This window comes from Staurois parvus, unplaced genomic scaffold (assembly GCF_062004578.1).
Source record: "Staurois parvus isolate SC_StPar_1 unplaced genomic scaffold, SC_StPar_1.0 ptg000120l, whole genome shotgun sequence".
Lineage (NCBI taxonomy): Eukaryota > Metazoa > Chordata > Amphibia > Anura > Ranidae > Staurois > Staurois parvus.
Genome location: NW_028317916.1, coordinates 8171501 through 8196752, shown reverse-complemented (window position 1 = coordinate 8196752; position 25252 = coordinate 8171501). Strand labels below are relative to the sequence as shown.

Below are 25252 nucleotides of genomic sequence, written 5' to 3'. Positions count from 1 at the left end.
CCCTCTGTTTGGACAGCACTGATTGGCCCTGTGCTGATCACATGCACTCTCCAAAGAAAAAAAAAAAACCCTCTAGCAATACATACCAAACTGAGCATGTGCAGCTTGCCCCCAAGGCTCTGTTCTATCAGCAGATGGATTAGGGACAGTAGAAGGGGAAGATCGGAGAAGACAGGATCAAACATCCTTTTTACACAATGCAGAGAATTAACCCCTTAGATTCCACAGGGAGTATAACAAGCATGCTTTACTGCATATACAGACTGATTTTACTGTTGTGGGTTTAGTAACACTTTAATAGAGGGAGTACTGATAATACTGTTAACTTGGGGCATTATGTGATTCTTAGATACAGAACAACAGAATCTGTTTGCCTTTAGGTGCTCTCTGTCTAGATGTCTGAACTCTGTAGAGATGTAACAAATTGCAGAAAAAAAGGATAAAAGATGTGTGAGAAGGTGCAGTTAGCTAGTCTGTCACTAGATGGCTCTGCCCCACAATAGTGTATGGTAACAGAGAATAGTGTAATCAGGTACTAGCCCCCTCTTAGCTAGTGCCCTCCTGTAGTGATGTCATGGGTTAGTCAGTGCCCATATTTCAACCAGGTTGGAAGCAGTCTTAGGGAAGTCAGGGCATGGAAGCCAGAGATTTCACCAGCATGCAGATGTAGTCAGCTAAGTGAATGCCCTGAACAGGTCTGGAGGACATGGTAAGGTAGTCCTGCACTCAGAAGAACTGGCTGTAGTCGTCTTGTCGCTTATGGTGGAGGCGAGAGTGGGTTGAAAAAGATCCTTTAGGCCTGGCCAAGTGTTCCCTGAAGTGAGACTATCCCCTTGGAGCACCTGGGAGATGTGTACCCAAGCTAGAAGTGAACTGCAGTAACCCTGTCTCAAGAGATTACATAGAAGGAGTTGTGAGCTGTACACAGACTACCTAAGGCAAAGCAAAGCCCTCTGAATAAGTAGTAATAACTCTGGGAAGAAGAGAGACTGAGTAGGGGAAAATGGCTTACTAGAAATGCTTTCACACATGACTGCTGTGGATCATCCATTATATGTGATTGACAAAGTATGGTCAAGTAACCCCAGATAGTATGTCTGTGTGATGTGACTGGAAATGTCATCTTGAAGCAACATCAGTAAAGTGCAGCAACTCTATCATTTTCGTGTGGACATTCCTTTCTTCAGAATATGAAAACTAATGAGTGATAATGTTTTGGGGAGCACAGTTTGAAGAAGTGTAAGGCTTCAAGCGGGAGCGTTGTTTTTCTAGCAAGAAGTAGCGGGGCAGGGACTTGTGCTCTTGGCAACAATACATAGTCATTCACAAGCCCAGATGCTTTTGAGAAGAGTTTGCAGTACAGTGGTAGCAGGTGGAAACCTTATCACAAGAGGCCACTGAATGTGACCAGTGGTACCCTAACAGAAAAATGCATCATTGTGGAACTGATAAGGGCCCAAGTATTTTTCTCCATGCTGTTGTGTTTTTACAGCCTGTGATGATGAATGACTATGTACATGATTAGGTATAAAAACTGAACTAGTCGCCTTCCCCTTCACTAGTTTGTTCATCATAGCTTCATGCAAGTTATTCAGTTTCTTTCTACTTTTTATCATAAAAATACTATTTTCAGAGCAAGTTTTTTTTTTTAATCTAAACAGCTGACATTAAACTGTTTGGCCTACGGTGTCCGGTTTAGGCTATCCGTACTACAGCTTTAGGCCTGATTCTCAGCTAGCAATTTGTCCTGTTTTTATGAAGATCAGTAACAGTAAAAATAGGTCCTTTTTAAGGTACCAATAGGCATTAAATTCCATCTTGTTGAAGTTATGGAGATGTGGTCCAAGGAACCCCTGCTGTGAGAAAAGCCTATTGGCTAGGTTAGATTGTTCCCCAGGATAAGAGCTTGCCAACATTGTAGGATATATAAATATGCACAGCGATATACAGTATGCTAGCCATGAAATCAAAACATTGTTCATTAAAGTTGATTTGTTTTTGCCATCTGATGTCAGTGGGCAAGTATGGTAAGTTTAGGGAAAACTTTCTCTCCATTTCCTGACCCATTTATAAAGATAACATCCTGCTGTTGAAAAGATCAGTGCAGAGTGTGTCATGGCAGGTACCCTCTGTCAAGTGTGTAACAGAACTATTAACTACTTCAAGTCCGGACATTTTCACTCCCTTTCAGTTCAGGAGAATTTTCAGCTTTCAGTGCTATCACACTTTGAGTGACAGTTGTGCGGTCATGCAACACTGTACCCATATTAATTTTTTTGAGATGGATAAAACTTTATTTTGGTGGTATTTATTCACCACTGGGATTTTTATTTTTTTGCTATGTAAATGAAACAGTCCAAACATTTTGGAAAAAAAAGTGTTTTTCTTATAAAATTTTGCAAATATATAATCTTTCTTCATAAATCTTGGCCAAAATGTATTCAGCTATCTTTTTAGTAAAAAAAAAAACCCAAATTACTTTATAACCAAAAATTATAATTTTTCAAAAACATTTTTTACATTTATTTTTTATTATTATTTATGTTTTTTTTAACATACTGTCACCCTAGTTACCATAGTGACACTGTACTACTTCACAGATTTCACAAGTTGGCTAATCAGTGATCACATGAATCGGGACCTCACACAGAGGTCCCGTATCAGCAATCGGTGTTCAGCAATCGGTGCCCCACGCGCCCAGGGAGCACGCACAGGCAGTTGATGCAGGGGGACATTTAGAAACGTCCACCCGCTCTGTACACCTCCCGTCTGGCTGTTTATCTACATGGGCCAAATTGGAAGTGGTTAAAAGGTCATAAACATATGAGCATACAGATTTTGAAGGCTTTGTTGGTTGAATTTCGAAATCAATGGTGGCACCATCGGTTTACAAAATACACAACATTTTTGGAATTTCCAATTTTCTAAAGAAAATTCATTCGGAATTCGACCCATGTATGGCCTGCATAACACAGAATATTGGTGAGTGTCCAAATCGCCAGGTGAAGATAAAGAAAAAACCTAAAAACAGAAAACTAAAGCTGGCCATATATTATACAATGGACTTGTAAACTTTTCCTTTAGATTTATGCAAGCCATATAATATGAGGTCAAACCTAAACACTTTCAATTTGTATCAGGCAATCAGGCAGGCCCTTGCACTACATAGTTGAAGGTAAATCTAAAATAATTTGAATAAGAAAATTGTATAATGTTGGTTCTTTGTATCTTAGTATGAACTTAGAATAAGGTTATGACAGGTTTTTTTTTCATTAGCTGCCATGTAATGTATTCCACTGGCTGTTCTTATATGCAGAGTGATTGGCAGACTTTCCATAGTATTGGTAATATGAAAGCACATCTAAACCTAAAAATTAAAAAAAGATGTTTTTGCAGTTTACCAAAAATAATGTATTTGCTTTTAGGTTTAGATATGCTTTAGGCTTCATGTACACTGCTGCTTTTGCCAAAGCCCCTTAACTCAACTCAATAAAAGCCTATGGGGGAGATTTACTAAAATTGCTTCACACAGAATCTGGTGCACTTGTATGGTAGCCAGTCAGCTTCTAACCTCAGCTTGTTCAATTAAGCTTTGGTAATAAAACCTGGAAGCTGATTGGTTTCCATGCAGACGTGCACCTGATTTTGCACTCTATAGCTTTAGTAAATAAATCCCTAAGTGCCCATGCACACATGGGCTTTTATCAGAGTTTAGCAGCAGGAGCAGCACTTAAGGGAAGTTAAATGTCCCTCTCCTAAAAACAGAAGAATCGCATTCAGGAGAGGAACGTTTTGGCCAGAAAATGCAGCAAAAACTCATTTTAAGCTCGAAAGAGCAGGGCCCTCGATCCCCTCATGTTTTGCATTGTATTGGTATTGTTCTGTCACATGTTCTGTCCCCCTTTGCAATGTACAGCGCTGAGCGAACTATCGGCGCTTTATAAATACTGTATAATAATGTAAATGCGCCAATGAGCTAGCCGCGCTTAGCACTTGGGTGTTTATTCATTTTAATGGCAAGTACTCCGGCCAATTAAATTAATAAACGCCCAAACGCTAAATGCGGGTAAACGCGATACCGCATTTACATGTGTTTTGGCTGCGTCCAAGGCAGCTTAGTGTACATGTGGCCTTAATATTACCAATACTACAGGAAGTCTGCCTAACACTCTGCATGTAAGAAAAGCCAGTTGACTACATCACATTGCATCTAATAAAAAGGCTATCATAAGCTCATCCTAAGCTCATACTATGATACAAACAACAAAGCCTTTAGGGACATTTTTGGCTGACCATACACTAAGCAATATCTTGGGTAACAAGGATCCCTAATGATAATGTCATCTTTGGCAAGTTAACATATAAACTAGAATGAGCGATCCTTTGTGATGAATTATCTCAATTATTCATATAGACCTCTGAATATCAAATCTATTTTCCTGGCACATTTGCTTTTATAAGACAGGACAGCAGAATGATTAACTGTGCAAATGGCATTTTAAATTACCTGCCTTATGATATAAGAATATTAAAGTATTTTTGATGGAAATTGAGAAGTATTTAGATATTGCAAAGAATAATGACAATGTAATTTTGTGCTTGTGTAGAAACCCTTATATAGGTTTGCATGACTATATACTATACAACTGCAGGCAAACATTACATTTTAAAGGTGAACTCTGAGAATTAGAAAAACTCTACTTTTGGATTGCAGCCGGTCTCAACGGTTCCTGCAGCCCCCAGCTTTAGAGCTAGAACCACTGTCTGTTTGTGGCAGTGCTAAACTGAGGGACTGAAATGATCAGCTCTTGGGCTTCTGATTGTACTACACAACACTCCAATGCATACATTCACTGTGAGCTTTACCATTCTGCTACGGTACATAAAATTTGCACTAATGTGATATCATTTTAATCAACAAGTGTTGTTGATTATATTTTGCAATAAGTATCTGGGGGTACACAAATTACGTAAATGTCACTTTTGGAAAAATGCATTTTTTCTAACTTTTTGCTAATTATTCCAAATTAAACCTGGAAGAATAATATCCACATTTTCTACCAATTTAAAGCTATCTCTCTGTAACAAATGATGTATGAAACAGTAAAGTAGACTACACACACTAAAACATATAAGGTGGGTAAATGGGACATTGCCAAAGATGAAAAAAATTCTCTTGAACTCTAAGGTATGTAGAGAGAAAGAGGCCTGGGGACTCAAGTATACCTAAAATCAAAGGATTTGTTTATTTGTTTTGGAGTACTGGTGAGTTAAAAGATTTTTTTCTCCATTTGTGTCTAACCATGGAGATTTTCCTTCACTTCTTGCAAACTCAACAGGAAATGGGAGGATACCTTTACCAAGGGAGGGAAACTGTCTTAGGCTTTGTTCACACGTGCTGGAAAAAAGCAAAAAAGGTCACACTCACCTTGTGCATTACCGTGATAAAAAAGAATTTATTGATAATGACAAAAGCGTAACCAAGAGTTATAAATAAAAGCAAGGAACCAATGTGATAGTCCCAGCAAATGGTGGTCTTGAGACAGGGTGTGCTAACGCGTTTCGGGAGACGAGCTCCCTTCCTTAGAGCTGAAACAGCTAGACATGTTTGAAACCAATATAAGGGAGCAGGATGAAACGTGAGGCCAACAGGATGGATCATGTGGAAGGCCAAAAAGACTCCTCCCCCTCCAAGTGACCACTTGAAAGAAAGGGTCAAACAAATGGGAGGGAAGGAGTACCATGACCATGGCGCAAGTCATGTATGACTATTATGACTGTCGTTCATAATAATAAAAAAAACATTAAATAATATATAATAAATGAGTATACACACCTATACATGATGTTATTAATGTTGTTAGTAGAAATGTGTAGAAGCTAAAAAAACAAACAGAAAGGACTTGCTGTGTGGACTTACTGTGAAAATGGAGGGCTGGGTTAACATATGCAAATGAGGACTGGTAGGAATGGCATCCTCCACATGTCTACAGATGTCGGGAGCTCGAGCCGTGTGACGGCCGTCTCTGTGGATGGATGTGCATGGGCTTATTTCCAGTATTATCAAGATTCCCCGATCTTTAGAGGGCTGCTTCTCAGCAAGTGACTGGTACCGTGTTCCTAGGTCATGCATGGACCTGAGCTCTGGTTTTGCTTTTCTTTCATGTGTTATTTTGTTCACATGTGCGACTAGGGCTAGTAAAACCAGTCGGTTGAACTGCAGTTATACCACCCACCTTAACCGGGCAATCACTCAGGGTTGTATACATGTTGCAATTCATGGCCACAGCAAAACTAAAATATAATGCCGAACCTGACTAATACAAGTCTATGGGGGCACGCAGTTGCGGCACAGTATTGCAGCATTTACAGGGTTAATTCAGACAGTGAGGAGGTGACATAATGCCTCCTCACCATCTGTCCAATACCTTCTGAAGAGCTATCCAACAAGGATCATTCTTCAGAGCAGTGTACATGTAAATGAGCCCCTAGACAGTTGTCATGTGTACAAGTGGATTCAGCCTCACTTTTATTTCCGGTGATATTGGTGATCAAGGTAATTAAAGAAAGCAAATCTCCCTAACGGGGACAAAGATTGCAATAAAAAACTGACTGGTTCTAAAATGTTTAAAAAAAGTTTTAAAAAAGTTTTGCCTTTACTTATATTTAAATAATATTTACAGCTTACATATAATTGGTATCACTCAGAGATCTTGTGCCTCTCCAGCTGTGGGTGCTGGCAGCCTCCGGGTTCTGTCACTTACCCACACTGTCTGCATACAAAGGTACTGGAGCTGAAAAAGGTGATCCCTTGCATACAACATTTTATTCTTCAAGCATTAACAGAGACATTTGAATACTATTTACAACTTTTTTTTTTTAAAACGCTAACGTGCCAAATGTAAAATGACATTTCAAACACAATGACAAATCTCTCAATCTTTTCTATTGAAAAGTAATAATTGGCACCAGATTTATTTGATTTGGGCCCTGAGCTGTTAGCAGCAAAAATAGGCAGAAAGATATTATGACAGCTACAAGAAAAAAAAATGGCAACTGTCCCAACCTATAACCAGCTTTAGCAGTAAGGTGCACATGGAAGGGCACATTGCATATTATATAAGATATTATGATACATCTTAATAAAGATCTAAAGTGTAGTGTTTTTAGAATTGCAGAAGAAAGCCATGTGTATGTATTCAGGCAAAAACCTCCAACAAATGTGTGAGCTCAGTGCACTTTGTATTGTTTCTCCTTAAATAAATAGTATTTTCTGAAAACATCAAGCTTGATGGAGAGGTGGTTTGAAGATTCTATCATTCATTAGAGACCTTGTGTTTTTGCCTAGGTATAGTAAAAACAGAATCATGTATGCTATAAACACGTAAGCAGTTTTCTCCAGCCCAGCTCCTGTCTTGTCTGTTTATACATCAACAGGCAGACCTTTACATGCCAATGACCTGCTTGGAGAGTAGGACAGGTATGACAAGCTCAATATTTGTTTTAGCCCTCCATATCTGTCTGGAGGGTCAGTGAGAAAATGCATACTAATTAGAGCACTTCCTGCAATTGTCCTCAGAACCAGTTGTGTGAGATCTTGGCATTCACAGGCATTGGTTAGGTGTGTTTCATTCAGCTCCAGTTAATCTTAATTGGAGGTAACTTCACTGGACCACAATTATTTACAGATCCTCTAAATAGCACAGCACAGGGCCAGATAAGGTCATCTGGAGTTTCTAGGACTTTGCACTTAGTTTCAAATTTTTATTTAAATTATAATTTGATTTATTTTGTTTTGCTTCTTTATTTTGTAGTACAACAGGGAGACTGTTTAGGTACTTAGACAGGACTTTCTCAAATAGTAGAAAATCTAAATTTTATTAATGACAGATTAAGACATACTAAAAGTTCATATCACATATACAGTACTATGCAGTATTGACATTCATTGTTTAAATCTCCCCAACCAACACCTTCTTAACGATCTATACATACAGTATGTGGCACATTGATACTGATAAAGTCGCACTGATACCAAAGACTGTGTTTTTTTCTAAACAAGGCAATAGAATAAAGCTCTTTCTATGCGTTTCATGGACAAAAACTCAGCTTCATCAACAGCATGGTTGAGGCTTAGTCTAAAATAGACATACAACATCTGAGTACAATACATACAGTATACAGAACAATACATACAGTATGTAACTGTATAACACATACAATATTTTAATTCAATTGGATACATACAATTGTGGTTGAACGTTGTTGGAGTAAAAAGTAAGATTTCCCATGGGCAAGCACAGGGATATATAGGTGAGGAACATCAGGGATCAACACAGTTTCCTGCAATTGTATAATTATATATTCTGATTTATATACTGCACAATATAGAGACCAAAAGTGAATACTGTATAGTATATGCTTTACAAACTTTTAGCATGTTTTTATTACAATTTTGATTTATACTATCAGAGAATATCTGGGGTAGGGATAATGTTACCTAGAATTGAATTTGTGATTAACTCCCTCTACTAATCTCCTCTCCCAGCCTAGCACTCTTTCTATGCCTGCTATAATTATGTGTCGATCTCGCTGACTTGTGGGAAATCTTGTAATACACTAACAGACATAGCAATGAAAGCAGTGGGTGGAAAAGTTGGGATGATGGGTATTAGATCTTTGCAGTGTGGCTCAGGCAGTATCATTTTAATGAGTCAACTCAATAGAGTTGATTTACTAAAGGAGAAGAGGCTGTTCACTTAGTTAATATAGCTAAAAAAGTGTCACGTATCTGCCTGTGGAGCCCAAGATGATGAGAGTGGCCTCTTGCACAGTTCCTGTCCAAGCACCCCTGGTAGTGGAGACAAGAACTGCTAGGGCAGTGGAAGGGCACAGGTACAAGGAAGCTGGAGTAGTAAACCTGAGCTTGGAAACACAGGATTCCTTCCAGTGACAATTTGAAACCAGGTCGCAAGTTATGTTCAGCAGCAGCCAGGCAGACAGGTACAAGGTCAGGATCAAGTTCAAGGTCAGGAACAGGCAGGAGTCGGCAACATGCTGGCAGTGAAGTATCAAGTCAGTAGGTGGAATCGTGGTCAGAAGTTGTGTTCGATAACACAAGTGAGTAGCAGGCATAACAGGCAGGGTTGATCCAAGAGAAGTGTCAGATGTAGCCGGGTCAGGAACAAGGTAATCAGGCTTCCAGGAATTCGGGATACAGGAATTAGAGCTAACAACAATCCAGCGCTGAGGCTGGGCAGACCTTGGCTTTAAATAGGCGGCTGGGTGCCATGATTTGTGTGTGCGCCCACATATTTGAGCGCATTCTTGTCCTTGCCGGTCTAGTTAGTCTTCCATGTTCGCATCCTGGGACTTGCACGGGAACTAGCACTTGCTGCATGAGCTCCCTGATATAAAGCTAATATTAACTCTAACTTCCCAACCATGTCCCGGAATTGTTTTTTTTTTTTAATTCCCATCACATATGATTGGTTATCTCAGATTGAACAGAGCCCTACCTTATTTGCTAACATACATTTTGCAAAGTAAGCATTTACTTTGCTAGGTGAGCAGCCTTAATCTTTTAAGTAAATGAGCCCCAATGGCTTTTATTTAAAAGGGCAACAAGCAGCTTGGACATTTGGTAATCCATAGTGGCCTCGTGAGCTATGATTGGCTACTGTAGGTTACTGCATAATTTTACAATTGCCCTGTCTTTATATATCAACATATATAATACTGACTTTCTGTTTGTCTGCCTGTTTGTCATTTAACACTTCCCTTAAGGTATATAAAAAATATCAAACTAAGCATATGTGTATAATCCATTCCAACCCCTTGTAGTGAAAAAATGTGAAGTAGATATACAGTAAGCAGTTTACTTACAGAGAGCATAATTCTACTTACAGGCATTGGCATGACCTCCATAGAATACTAATGATCACATTTTAGTTACTAAGGGCAAGTACTCAAAAATAAATTTGAAGGCATACAGTTGCAAGAAAAAGTATGTGAACCCCTTGGGATTACGTGGAGTTTTGCATGAATTGGGCATAAAATGTGCTCTGAACGTCATCTAAGTCACAACAATAGAAGAACACAGTCTGCTGAACATAATGCTACACAAACATTAGATGTTGCCATGGTTTAATTGCACATAACATGTAAACATTCACAGTGCAGGGAGGAAAAAGTATGTGAGGCCCTAGCTTAATGACTTCTCCCAGAGCTAATTGGAGCCAGGAGTGAGCCAACCTTGACTCCAATCAGTGTGATGATATTGGATGTGTTGCTGACAGTTGTTCTGCCCTTAAAAAACACACACCTGTTTTGGGTTTACTGGTTTCAAGAAGCACTGTCTGATGTGAACCATGCCTCACAGAAAAGACCTCTCAGAAGACCTACGATCAAGAATTGTTGACTTGCATGAAGCTGGAAAGGGTTACAAAAGTATCTCCAAAAGCCTTGATGTTCATGTGTCCACGGTAAGACAGACTGTCTACAAATGGAGAAAGTTTAGCACTGTTGCTACTCTCCCTAGGCATCGCCGTCCTGTAAAAATGACTGCAAGAGCACAGCGCAGAATGCTGCATGAGGTAAAGAAGAATCCCAGAGTGTCAGCTAAAGACCTACAGAAATCTCTGGCACATGCTAACATTTTTGTTGACACATCTACAATAAGGAAAACATTAAACAAGAATGGAGTACATGGGAGGACACCACAGAGGAAGCCATTGCTGTCCAAAAAGAATATTGCAGCACATTTGAAGTTTGCAAAAGAGCACCTGGATGTTCCACAGCACTACTGGCAAAACATACTGTTTACAGATGAAACCAAGATTGAGTTGTTTGGGAAGAACACACAACACTATGTGTGGAGAAAAAAAGGCACAGCACACCAACATCAAAACCTCATCCCCACTGTAAAACATGGCGGAGGGAGCATCATGGTTTGTGGCTGCTTTGCTGCCTCAGGGCCTGGACGGATTGTTGTCATTGATGGAAAAAGGAATTCCAGAGTTTATCAAGACATTTTGCAGGAAACCGTACGACCATCTGTCCGCCAACTGAAGCTCCGCAGAGGATGGGTGATGCAACAGGACAATGACCCAAAGCATACAAGTAATTCAACAAAACAATGGCTGCAACAGCACAGAATACGCCTTCTGGAGTGGCCCAGTCAGAGTCCTGACCTCAACCCGATTGAAATGCTGTGGTCCAAAATTACTCCAGATCGTTGTGCAGGTCTGACCTGCAACTACAGGTAACGTTTGGTTGAGGTTATTGCTGCCAAAGGAGGGTCAACCAGTTATTAAGTCCAAAGGTTCACATACTTTTTCCTCCCTGCACTGTGAATGTTTACATGTTATGTGCAATTAAACCATGGCAACATCTAATGTTTGTGTAGTATTATGTTCAGCAGACTGTGCTCTTCTATTGTTGTGACTTAGATGACGTTCAGAGCACATTTTATGCCCAATTCATGCAAAACTCCAGGTAATCCCAAGGGGTTCACATACTTTTTCTTGCAATTGTATTACTCGGCTGGCCGTACATAGTTGATGAAAATAATAACCTTGCATCGTTTGTCAAAATCAGGCCTTGTAGAGGTGCAGTAACAGTCACTTTTAAACAGCCAGTGGTAATTGTTACATCAAAAGGATTATTAGAATGAAACATTGTTTGGATTTTGTATTGTGTGTGCAATTTAAAAAACTTGAAAGAAATTTTCAGTGGGTCTTGGTGGTATGGAAGACACCTAGGGACAGGTACATGACTTACTGTCTTTAGCATATATCCACATTTCTATGGTCACCCATGGGTCCCCTGTTTAAAGGGCAAATTCATCTTTTGGATAAATCACCCTCGGCCTCTCTCCCTACACTAAATTGTCTCATACAGTATTTTCCCCCTTCCCTCCTGAAGATCTTCACTTCTTTCCTCTACAGGCTGTGGCCTGTGCTATCTGCAGCCTGGCTAGTAACAATTCAGAGTGGGGCTACCTGCGCCTGCACCTGCACCTGCACCTGCACCTGCACCTGCACCCATAGACATGATTGAGATGGGCAAACACTACAATAGTAATGTCCTTTTCAAGTCAATGGGGCTTTAGGACACAAATAGGAACAGCCCAGCACTAGGCGTTTACTGGTAGGGCTGCAGATAATAAGTGGTTAATAGTGCTGAAAATTCTATTCACAATAGCTATGATGGAACAATTGACATATATAAACTTCTGCAGGCACAAGGGTCCTCTATGATTTTACATCTCCTTGATAAGGAACTGAGAGCATCAGAAGCTATTCTACACATAGAAACCTTAATGGAGGTTCTGAATTTATGTGAAAAGATGAAGCCATGGGATATAGCGTAGTGATGGCATGCTATGCCCACTTGTGATTGATGCCTAGGTTGGTGAGTGTTTCTTCTGCCTATAGAAACCCTTGTCCCCTTAAGGCAAAGAGGCCTATTGGTAATTGGTTGCTCTCAGGTCTTAGAACACAATGCTATATGCAGTAGTTTCCTGGCAGACAGCAATGGAACTCAACTAAAGAGAAATGAAAGGTACCTGTGGTTTCAAGGCTGGTCAGGCAGAAGAACATGGCTATTAGAGGAATCCTAGAACAGTCCAAACTCAGGACAGGCAGAAGAAAAGTATTATTTAGTAGACAGATCTGAGGTCTTGGCAGATAGCAAGCAAGCGTAATCCAGTAGACGTTTCCAAGGTCAGAGCAGGTAGTGAGCACCTGTAATCCAGTAAACAGTCCCCCAATATAAAAGTAATGTATAGATAACTAAATTCCTAAAATATTTCTAAATTATATATATATATATATTTTTGTGCCTGTAATAACAAAGCATATAATATCATGTAAAAGGCCCAGGAGGACAGTTGTCTGTTTGGGTGATAGTTTTTTTTGACAATTTCTTGTACTTAGCTTATTCTTGTTTCAGCTCTGTGTGGGCTTCAACACCAGCAATAAATGGAGGACACATTACATCAAGTGATGAATTATACAGTTTACTGCAAGAGGTTGTATCAAGAAAAGGATCTATTGTCATTTTCCTCCAGGACACAGTATGTATCTTACTGACATTACAAGCAAACACAAGTTGAAACGCTTGTGTAATAGGATTACTTTGTGAAAACTTTTTATTTTCTCTATTTTCAGCTAAGCATGGATGACATCACATATTACAGCACAGTGTCTGGAAGTGAGAACCCCCTATATAATGTGCAGGCAAGTTTCTACACATACTAATTCTTCTTATTATACAGGATTTATATAGCGGCAACAGTTTGCACAGCGCTTTACAATATAAAGGGAGGCAATACAATTACAATACATTTCAGTACAGAAGGAATAGGAGGGCCCTGCTCGTGGAGCTCACAATCTTATTTAGGTGTCACAGTCTATATAAACACAGATCACATCATCCCGTTTTAAGCACACATTCCTATGATGTGCTCTTTTAGACCAGTTTATGTCTGTTTTAGTTCCCATGCTTTAATTAGTGTGTAACCTGCCCACTGAAATAAGCACAGAAAAATATATCAATAGCAGAGGAAAGGTACACATAGGTACATCAGTATACTGAAAAGTACACAATTCCCCAGCAATCTAACTAGTGACCACAAAAAAGACAAATTAAACATTTCAACAGGTACACTTGCTTTTGGTTTCTTTTTGTGCTATATATAACTCTCACTTTTAGGCTGGCTACATACCTATGTATTGTTGTAGCATACCATGCACCTAGTAAATCACTGCGGTGCTGGTCATATTTACAGGCACCCCAACGTACTAAAGGAACATACCTGTTCATGTGTTGCAGCACATGCCAATGCAATGTATGATAACATACTATACTGCGTTGTGGCACGCTGCAGGTGGATAAATTGTGAATGGGCTGCCTAAACGCTCAGTAGACTTTGCAGAGGTGTATGGCAGTGTGGCTTTACATGTGTTTGCAATTTTATGCAACAACAAACCTCCAAATTGAGCCAGTTAAGGTTATGTAAACCCAACATTTCATATTCCTGATATGTGGGAGGGGGGGTTCTCAGAGAATAGGTGCAGGAGCTCCCCTTCTGAATCACTTCTTGTCTCCACCCCCATCCATCTTTGAGCACAGTCCCTTGTCTCGACTGCCTACCCACCTCCCAGTACAGATCCTTATAGAGAATACAGAGCCAATTATCATTTTGTGATGCTAAGTAATTTGTATGGCAGGTTTTAATGATATACAGAAAAGCAGTAATATAGATCCCCCACAGCCGGTAACAATATATCCCCCTCCAGCAATAATAGATTCCCCAGCAAAAATGGACCCTGGCAACAAAATATCACCCAGCAACAAAATACCCCAGCAGCAACAACAGATCTTCCAGCAGCCAGCATCAAACGACTCTCCAGCAGCCAACAACAATAGACCCCACTTTCAAAAGTAGATCCTTTCCAGCAACAATAGATCCCCCACCAGCAACAACAAACCACCCCAGCAACAATAGACCACCATGCTAAAATATATCCCCTCTAGTAACAATAGATCCCCCAGCAGCCAGCATCAATAGACCTTCCAGCACACCCCAGAACCCCTTGCCGTTAGATACATTCAGTGCTGGAACTGTGTTCCCCCATGTTCCTGCTGAAAAAAAGCCTGCTGTACCTGCTGTACCATGTACATGTATGAAAAAGTATCCTGTTCTCTTTGTATTGTTCCTTTTGTGTGTGTGAAATTCCTGGTGTTCTAGCTTGCCCCTCTGTTTTCCAATTACAAATTGACCACACCAAGCAGTAGAACACATTGTGGTCACTTCTCTAGCAGTGCGGAGAACTGAGCCCGCTCTCCTCCAATTATCAAACCTCTGCTGACATGCCCCTCCTCCCTGCACAGTCATTTTCTAGGAAGATCAGTGTGCTGCTCCTTCTCCTCCCCTAGCTCTCTAAGATCGTTATGCAACAGAATAGATGGTAAAAGGTATTTATACCTTTTTTTTTAATCTATACACAAATGTTTGTCTTTCATTTATGTTTTAAACTGAATGTGTTGTTTTACATAGTGAGGGTTTACATATATTTTAGCTAGGCTTTTTCTGCTGACTAGCTGGATGGAGTGCTGGGAAATGTTTGTGTAGTTTCCAATCATTTTATCATTTAAAAATCCTAATCACTGTCACAGTGGTGGATTGCTTTTCAGAGGGTAGTTGATCAGCAGCCTCCTAAATGCCACTATTCTTGCTTTTTTTTGCCAAATGGCGTTTTTGCATGGAACTAGTGTGCCAAAACTGCGCCACATCCCCTGTTGCCCTAAGCAAAGCATTGTGGCTGTAGCATGTGCTCAGTCCTTTCCTTCTGCCTTGATAGGCTTTCGATAGGCAGTCAGGGGTAAAAGAGGGGGCTAAAAAGTGTCCAAAGTAATCCTTTTTACAACTTGTCTGAACAAGGCCTAAATGCCAGGCGAAAATTTTCACTCTAAAACCTCATTGCTAAACATTACATTTGTAGAATTAATTTAAAAATAATAATAATTTCACTTCTTGAAGTTTAAGACCATTTTGGAAGTCTTTTCTGGTTTTGCACAGGTAGTAAGAGTATATTTCAACACCACATAAACATAAAAGTATGCATAATGAAGCTTCGGATGTTTATTTTCATTTCCTGAGTGTGTTGCAACATTTTGTGGTCCTGAAAGTTGTAAATTTAAATGGCAGCCAATGATTTAATTGCAGGCCTTGATCCCAAAAAACTGGGACCTGCTGGGGGTGTGATCCTTCCATTAGACTAAACAGAGGGGCCCTTTAAATTTACAGTATTTTACTTATCAATAATTATATTATACATTATATATATTTTATATATATTATACTTATATTTTACATTTGGATATTTTTAAAGGAACGCCTGCATAGATCATTTGACCAGCTTAGTAGTGCTGTTTAAATGGCTATCATAGCATTATATCATCACTTTCAATGCAAATTAATAATCCACAAACATAAGTGTGTTTATTTGCCATAATCACGTTCAACCCTTGAATTTTGACTCATTTGACAGATGATCTTTACATGAAATCATTTGCTATGTTTAATTCTGCTACTACTGGATGATCACTTAATGCATTCATCATGTTTATTATAAATCCTTCAACTATTTAACACAGGACATTATGGATTCTTCACCAGCCTCCCTGGTTCTTCCTGCTGTTGACTGGAAGACAATTCATAATCTGCATGGATACCTTAAAAGCCAAGCTGACTGGAATCTGATCAGTGTAGACAAATTAAATGATCCTTTATTAGATCTGGATTACACTAAACCAAACTTAATTACAATAAACCTACAGTCAATACCAAGGTACAGTACATGCTAATTTAATGATAATTGTGTGTGCTCCTGGAGCTGCAATGCGTAAAAATGCTGTTTTTCTCCATTCCCCTTGCACATGATTAGTATTCAAAGTGATCATGTGTTCACCTTGTTTATTATCATTTACCTTGCTAAAGAGCTCAAAAAAATTAAAGGAACATTTTGAAAACACATCAGATCTCAATGGGGAAAAATATCATGCTGGATATCTACACTGATTTGGACTGGGTAATGTGTTAGGAACGTAAGGGTGCCCAATCATTTGATGGAAATGAAAAGTATCAACCTGCAGAGGACTGAATTCAAAGACACCCCGAAAATCAAAGTGAAATAATGATGCAGCAGGCTAGTCCATTTTGCTGATTTCATTGCAGCAACTCAAAATGGTACTCAGTAGTTTGTGTGGCCCTCCACGTGCTTGTATGCATGGCTGACAACGTCGGGGCATGCTCCTAATAAGACGACGGGTGGTGTCCTGGTTTATTTCCTCCCAGATCTGGACCAGGGCATCACTGAGCTCTTGGATAGTCTGAGGTGCAACCTGGTGGCGTCAGAGGGACCAAAACATGATATCCTAGAGGTGTTCTATTGGATTTAGGTCAGGCGAGCGTTGGGGCCATTCAATGGTATCAATTCCTTCATCCTCTAGAAACTGCCTGCATACTCTCACCACATGAGGCCGGGCATTGTCATGCACCAGGAGGAACCCAGGACCCACTGTACCAGCATAGGGTCTGATAATGGGTCCAAGGATTTCATCCAGATACCATTGTCTAGCCTGTAGAGGTCTGTGCATCCCTCCATGGATTTGCCTCCCCAGACCATTACTGACCCACCACCAAAACGGTCATGCTGAATGATGTTACAGGCAGCATAACATTTTCCACAGCTTCTCCAGACCCTTTCACTTCTGTCACATGTGCTCAGGGTGAACCTGCTCTCATCTGTGAAAAGCACAGGGCACCAGTTGCAGACATGCCAATTCTGGTATTCAATGGCAAATGCCAATCGAGCTCTATGGTGCTGGGCAGTGAGCACAGGGTCCACTAGAGGACGTCGGAACCTCAGGCCACCCTCATGAAGTCTGTTTCTGACTGTTTGGTCAGAGACATTCACACCAGTGACCTGCTGGAGGTCATTTGGTAAGGCTCTGGAAGTGCTCATCATGTTCCTCGTTGCACAAAGGAGCATATACGGGTCCTGCTGATGGGTTAAGGACCTTCTACAGCTCTGTCCAGCTCTCCTAGAGTAACTTCCTGTCTCCTGGAATCTCCTCCATGCTCTTGAGACTATGCTGGAGACACAGCAAACCTTCTGGTAATGGCACGTATTGGAGGAGTTGGACTGCCTGTGTAACCTCTGTAGGGTCCAGGTATCGCCTCATACCAGTAGTGACACTGACCCTAGCCAAATGAAAATCTAGTGAAAAACAGTCAGAAAAGATGAGTAGGGAAAAAAATGCCAGTGGCCTCCACCTGTAAAACCATCCCTGTTTTGGGGATCATCTAATTTTTGCCCATCTAGTGCACCTGTTGTTAATTTTAACTCCAATGCAGCTAAAACTGATTAAAAACCCGCTCTGCTACTTAACCGACCAGATCAATATCCCAGGAGTTTAATTGACTTGATGCTATACTCTGATTAAGAAGTGTCCATTTAATTTTTTTGAGCAGTGTATTTTTCCAGGTGAACATTTACTTTGCTAAATGAATACCCGGTATTCCTTTAGTAAATCAACTCCATTGCATTTAATTGCTTGATATTCAGCAAGCCAAACATGCTAAATACAAAAAGGATTATATTGCTAACACAAGGGCTGCAGTGGAAGGCAAGTGAGGCTGGCAACACATGGTCACACATTCACACATTAGAGGTGGATATGGGAATCCTCCCAACTGCTCTGTAGTATTCTGATAGCAGGGAGACATCCCCACTGTCAGAATACATGGATCAGCTCTGCTCCAATTGCCTGCAGTGCTGATTGAGAGGCTTTTATCTGTTAGGGCAGATGAACAGAAGTCAATTGATAGACTGCAGTGGGTACACATGGATCAAAATTTGACCTGTCCCTGCTTTTACTGTGAAGTATATACCATATTTAAATTTTGCTACACGTGCTTAACATTACTTGATTTGCAGGTGTGAAAGTGAGGACATGTGTTGAAAGCGGAAGTGATGTAACATTCTTTTGCTTCTGCTGTGTGATGAGACACCTATCTAACAGGTGGGAAGCCTCTCTTTCATCATTCACTGCGTGCTCTGCTAGTGATACGGAGTCATGTCACAGCTTACTGAGCTTCAAAGAGGGCACATTTTTGGTGCCCGCTTAGCTGGTGCCTCTATTACTGAAGTTGCCAATTTATTTGCATTGTTGCGAGGTACAGTATCAAAGGTTATGACAGCATATACTGTTTCCGGGAAAACGTCTGTCGACATGGTCAACTGACCATGAGAGACAAAGAACAGGATTATGACCTGGAATAAGAAAACAACTGCTGCACAAGTGACTGTAGAGCTCAATTTCAGCCTTCCACAGCTATCCACTTGTTGTTAAGGATGCTGGTGGACACACGCTAAGAAACAAAAAAAACCTGTAAAACGGCACTTAGCAGTGGTTAGCAACATTTAGGAATATTTAGGAGCATTCAGCGTTTTTGTTCTGCTGGCAAATCGCTCCCAAAAATGTAAACAAAAGAGATTTTTTTCTGCTCCAAAACGCTGAGTCCTCGTGCACACTTGATGTTTTTACAGCGACTGTTTTTGGCTTTTGACGGTTTTCGCTACAGATAGTAAACTCCCCAGCATGTTATCCTATGTGTCCATGCACACAGACTGTAATCAGTGTTTTTTGGCTGGAAAAATGGGTTTCTAGAGGAGTTTTTTAGCTGGAAAAATGCTCTAACGCTGAAAAACGCAGTAAGACGCCGCAAACTGGTTTTTGGACCTTTTTTACCCCCAAAAAATAACTTTATGGGGTAAATAAAAAGCAAATGCAGGAAAGTGGAGCTAAATGCGGCAAAACTCTGCCAAATGCTACTGCAAAAATGCTAACAAAAAACTGAAAAACTCACGTTTTTAACGTGACTTTACACAGCTAACGTTACCAACGTTATCAAAAGGTCCCGTGTGCATGAGGACTGAAGCTTAAAAAATGCCTCTAGACTACAATAGTGTGCATCAGGGGCAGACTGACAACGCATGGGGCCTTCGGGCAATACGGGATCATGGGGCCCCTGTGTCCTTGCCCACACTCAAAGCACACCCAAAAAAGCCTATAAAAAGTTACCAGGGGCATTTCATGGGGCCCCCACTGACCCCGGGCCCTCGGGCAGTGCCCGAATGCTCGAATGGTCAGTCCCCCCTGGTGTGCATAGACACATAGCATAACACTATTTGCTTCTATAGGGAGAAAAAAAAAGCTGCTGCTAGGAACGTTTTTGTTTTGTTTGTTTTTTAGTTGTTGTTACCTTCAAATAGTATTAGACGCAAAAACGTCATATATTGCAGCTTATTAATCCTTAGAAGTGGTGGCTGTTTTTTTTATTTATTGTTTTCAACTGGTGATCTGTCCAGCAACACACTTTGGGGGAGATTTACTAAAACTGGTGCAAACCGAATCTGGCGCAGCTGTGCATAGTAACCAATCAGCTTCTAATTTCAGCTTGTTCAGTTACACTTTGACAATAAAACCTGGAACCTGATTGGTCACTATGCACAGCTACACCAGATCCTGAGCGCACCAGTTTTAGTAACCCCCCCTCTTTTCTGTATTAGAGTGCCTACACACACTCTGAATGAAGGAGCAACAGAGACACCTTTGAACATCAGCATGGTTAATCTGGGGGGAGGGGAGTGTTATACGTACTAGCAGATTTAAAGGCACTAACAAATTGAAGCAAAACTCCAGCTAACACTTTTTAAGCAGTTACAGCAAAATGTTTTTTCTTTTGGCATAAAGGTTTTACATAAATAAATAAAAGCTGACCATTGTAAGCATCCCTATCAGTGGTAAATTATTTATCTCATCCCTCTAACTGCTGCATCTGCATGACAGCTTGTTCTGTTGAAAAACAACAGACATACTGGCCAGATCACCAGGTGAAAAAAAAGGGAAAAAAAGCCTAAAAAAAAAAAAAGGAATGCAGCCACCACATCTAAGATTTGGTAAGCTGCAGTATAATAAATGGTTGCTTTGGGGTTTAATATCACCTTCATATGGGGGTTATTTACTAAAACTGGAGAGTGCAAAATCTGGTGCAGCTCTGCTTAGAAACCAATCAGTTTTTTTTGCCAGATCTTAAAAAGCTGAAGTTAGAAGCTGATTTGCTACCATGCAAAGTTGTAACAGATTCTGAGCGCTCTGGTTTTAGTAAATCTCCTTTTCTGCTGCACTTCCAGTTTAAAGGCCAGTGACCAGTTTTGTATCCAATCACCCTGCAATCCTGTTAGCCTTGACTGTTGAATACAAGGATATTTTTATGGGCTCTCCTTAACTGAGGCAGAGTGGGATACAAGACTCCAGCAGAAAGCCTGCAATTTAAATTTGAGAAACAGAAGTGCAGGAAGTGTAGTGTAGGAAATGCTTTCATCTCATCCAGTTCTTGAAATAGAGTTTTTGGAGCTTCCTTAACTTATTAAACGCAACTTACTTACCATTTGTTTCTGACTACTTTCAGACATTAGTAGCTAAACTGTAAAACTCTTACTATTTGTTATAACAAACACAATTGGTTTTTTTTATTATTATTATTTTTTGTTTCCTTCTGCAGATCCAATCAAATATCTGCTGCATCCACTTTCTCTGACAATGGTGAGTTAAAGATACTTTTAAATCTGCACTTTCATTAAAATTATTTAAAGGTAGCTTCTGTCTACAGCAGTAGTTCATTAAACCATTAAACAATAGCTCTTGTCTTGTGTTAGAACTTGCATCACTTACAAACTTCATCTTATACCTCAATGGGCCTCCATATCTCCAGATCTACCACACTTTTCAATTTTGAATACACAGAAATCCTTCTCCTATACTACAACACCACAATAATGATTTTAGCTGGGAATGCAGATGGGAACTTTAGGAAAGTCTTGTCACCAGAGTCACACGAAGAAATAATATGCTAGTAATTTAACCCATCAGAATTCATCCAAAACAATTATAAATTAGTTTTAACTGAATTTATATCCACTTCCAAGAGGGATTAGTCCAGCATTGTTTTCTATTTCACAGCATCCTCTTTGTCACCTGTGGTTGGGGTCCATGCCAAGCTGCCTTGTCTATGGAGACTGTGCTCTGCAGCCTTCATCATTGGCCACTGTAAAAAGGATTGGATTTTGTGGCCCTGCTAATGGCCATATGTGGCCAAGGGCAGACTGTCAGCAGCAAGGAACCAGGAAAAGTGTTGAATTACATACAGGAGCAACAGTAACAAGAGTCAGGGGTTAAGCCAAGTCATAACAGAGAGTGGTGAAAACAGGATTAGGGAGCTGATTTGGAGCAGGAGGTGGGGGTCAAGCCGATTAAAAGCCAGGAGAAGCATGTGCAAGGACTGCAAGGATTGTAGGTCTTTAGTCCTTTAGCTGGGAATGCAGATGGAAACTTTTGGAAGGTCTTGTCACCAGAGTCACACGAAGAAATAATAAGCTTGTAATTCAACCCACCATAATCCATCCAAAACAACTATAATTTAGTATAAACTGGATTTAATTCTACCACCCCCCCAAGAAGAATTAGTCCAGCAATGTTCTCTATTTCACAGGATCCTCTTTGTCACCAGTGGTTGGGGTCCATGCCAAGGTGCCTTGTCTATGGAGAGTGTGGTCTGCATCCTTCATTGTTATTGACTGCAAGGAGGGTTGGATTTTGTGGCCCTGCTAGTGGCCATACGTGGCCAAGGGCAGACTGACAGCAGTGAGGAACCAGGAATCGTGTTGAATAACAAAGGAGCAACAGTAACAAGAGCCAGGGATTAAGCCAAGTCATAACAGAGAGTGGTGAAAACAAGAATAGGCAGTTGAGTTGGAGCAGGAGGTGGGGTCACATTGATTAAAAGCTAGGAGAAACATGTGCAAGGATTGTAGGCCAAGTAAATTCTTATCTATGAACAAACATGGCAGAAACTGAAATAGTTATAAAAGAATTTTGGAAGCACAAAAAGGCATCTGAATACAACCTTTATTGAGACATTGTGTAAATGCATTAAACACAATATATACTGGCTAACAGATGATGGCTTGAACAAACTGGAGTATTCTGGAATACTGCAATAGAATAGCCGGTTGATACTGGTATAAACCTAACCCACATGTGTAGCATCAGAAAGAGAATTCCACTTTGAAGATGAATAGGAAGATGTTGAAATCAGGAAACAGCAGAAGAGCCACAAGAGGCCAGGACCAAGTGAAAGAATAGATGACCAGCACTGACAAGCACTTGGCCATGGCTAATGATAAGAATGTATGGAAAACAAAACAAGGCAAAGCGATACAGACTATTTTGTCCATAGGGGGTATTGAGAGGCACATTGAGCAACCTGCTCAGGTTCAAGTGCAATAATTAGGTTTGGGTGGACTTAAATAGTTAGTCCAAACCAAAATAGTTTTTTCTGGAATTCAGTAAATATCAGGAGGTTGGATCACACTCTGTCATTGTCTAAGACAGCAGATCAACACTTCTGGGTGTCTAGTTCTACAAATCTGCTACATCCATTGCAAAAATTTTCACACTGTCCATGGGAGCCTACATTTATTTTACATAAGATAGATTTCTCTGCTGAACTGGAATGGGACTCTATGGTAATAAATGACAGAACTGGAAACTCCAGTGAAGAGATATCTCTGTTGCAGTTCCTGTAAGACTCCAGTAACATATTCAAGTGGAAAACATCCAGAACCTAAATATCAGGTTTGGGATACCTGACTCCACAACTTTTAACTCTGCAATGATAATGTTTCAGACCATGAATCTGGAAGCTGTAAAGAACCAACTTATTCCTTATAAATGTACACATTAAATTACTTAACACCTTCTTTAATGCAATTTCTTGTTATATAAAATGTGTTGCTTTCAGTACAGCAAGTAATTAGTATATCTGGATAAAATAATTATTTTCCATTCCTAAACTGCTGTTTTTAGCAAAAGAACTGAGATTTAAACTATTGTCAGCCATAACTGTGTACAAATGACAGCATGTTAGCAGGGATTTAAATAAAACGGAGGCTGCTCTTTGCTGAACTGCAAAGGTTGGTGACATTCTTGGTAGCTATAGCTACAGTTGTTGCCTTTTTTCTGTACAATGCTAAATAATATATCGTTGTCTCTAAGGGCATCAGAATGCAATAATGAAAAAGACACATATATTTGGCTTGTAACATTATTTTTAAACAGTGTTATCAAGATGAGGACAGAAATAGAGATGATATTCAGTAAATGAGGATCATTAATAGTCCATTGAAATATCTTTGTACCTAGACACAGTTCAACAGCATTCATTATAAACACTTGTATGTAACCAATGCACCATAATCTTGGCAGTGGCCTAAATAACATTTAACATTAACGACAGTAATATGTCTTGTTATAACACCACAGTGGGAAATACATTTTAATATATATATATATATATATATATATATATATATATATATATGTAAATATATTAGATTGGGTAGCTGTATTTATTCATCATATGTTCAGGCTCTTGTTCCTGTACAATGGCATAATGAATGCACTGTTTCTTTCTCTAATTACAAATCACACAAGGAGATGCCAATACAAGTCTGAGTCCAAGCACCAACCTCTTAGGAGACAATAATGACCTCCTCAGGCATTTGTTTTGCCTTTGCATTTGAAATACTGTCATAATTCTACAAATCAAACAAGACAAATGTGAGAGTAACATTGCTAGAAGAGTAAAGCAAAGTAAATGTTTATTTGTTCAAAGTGAGCGTTCACTGAGCTTAGTAAATAGGGTGAAGCCGTGTTCACTATAAATCATGTGCAAGTTTTTTTTAAAAAGGGAGTTTTTCGTGAACATGATTGGATCACTGAGGTTAATACAATTTCCCCCTATTTACTAAGTGCAGTTTACGTTTAGAATGCAAGGTGAACACTCATTTTTCTAAAGTGAACAGTCTCTGATTTTTTAGTAAATCAACCCTAATGTGTATTCAAAGAGAATATAGAGTGGGTTTCCATGCTCGTTCAATAAGTTAAGAAGGTTACACTAATAATATTTATAGCACAATCATCCAAAAGAACTGACGTCCCATTTATACCACTATACTGTAGTAGGGTGCTCCAAAACACCTTGTCAATGTACCTGCTTTGAAACATGCAGCAACGCTCGGTAGTGCAATACTATAAATTGCAAATGCTGCTGGAGCCATTTTCAGTCAGTTGTGCTGTGTTAGGCAGCCCACTCAAATTGATGCACTGGTTGAGGGCAACGCACATTAGCACTCAACATAATGCACTGAAAGTGAGACATTTCTTACACAAAACTTGGTTTATTGAAAATCAAAAGATTTCAACTTGGATCTGCCAGTGCATTTTATTTAAGTTACGTAACTGACATTATTTTCATAACTTTTTTATGTAAAAGAAGTATGAATGACATTCATGGATATCTAAGCAGAAATTTTGGGAGAATATCAGGACTGAAGGTATTAAAACTGATTTTGCCTAGCAACAATGTTTTCTGTCCTTCATCTGGTTTCCTGTGTGGTAATTCCACATTTTTCTCTAGTGACAACGTACACAGATCAATAGGCTGTGCAGAAAATATGCAAAAAAAAAAATCAACATCTCTCTACAGGCAAGGAAATATATGCATGCTACATGGTTGTAACTGGTATTAGTAGGTCTTTCACATATTGTATAGAAT

The 25252-nt window shown here is 39.8% G+C and overlaps 1 protein-coding gene across 1 annotated transcript in view; it reads left to right on the top strand.

Annotated features, from left to right (window-relative positions):
* Window positions 1-25252, top strand: part of LOC149467187 (V-type proton ATPase subunit S1-like) — a 107826-nt gene that overhangs the window by 23186 nt on the left and 59388 nt on the right. The window contains exons 2-5 of the mRNA XM_089672152.1: window positions 12955-13078; window positions 13173-13241; window positions 16165-16358; window positions 21140-21180. Of these exons, the coding sequence (XP_089528278.1) occupies window positions 12955-13078; window positions 13173-13241; window positions 16165-16358; window positions 21140-21180 (428 nt within the window). The remainder of the gene's footprint in view (window positions 1-12954; window positions 13079-13172; window positions 13242-16164; window positions 16359-21139; window positions 21181-25252) is intronic.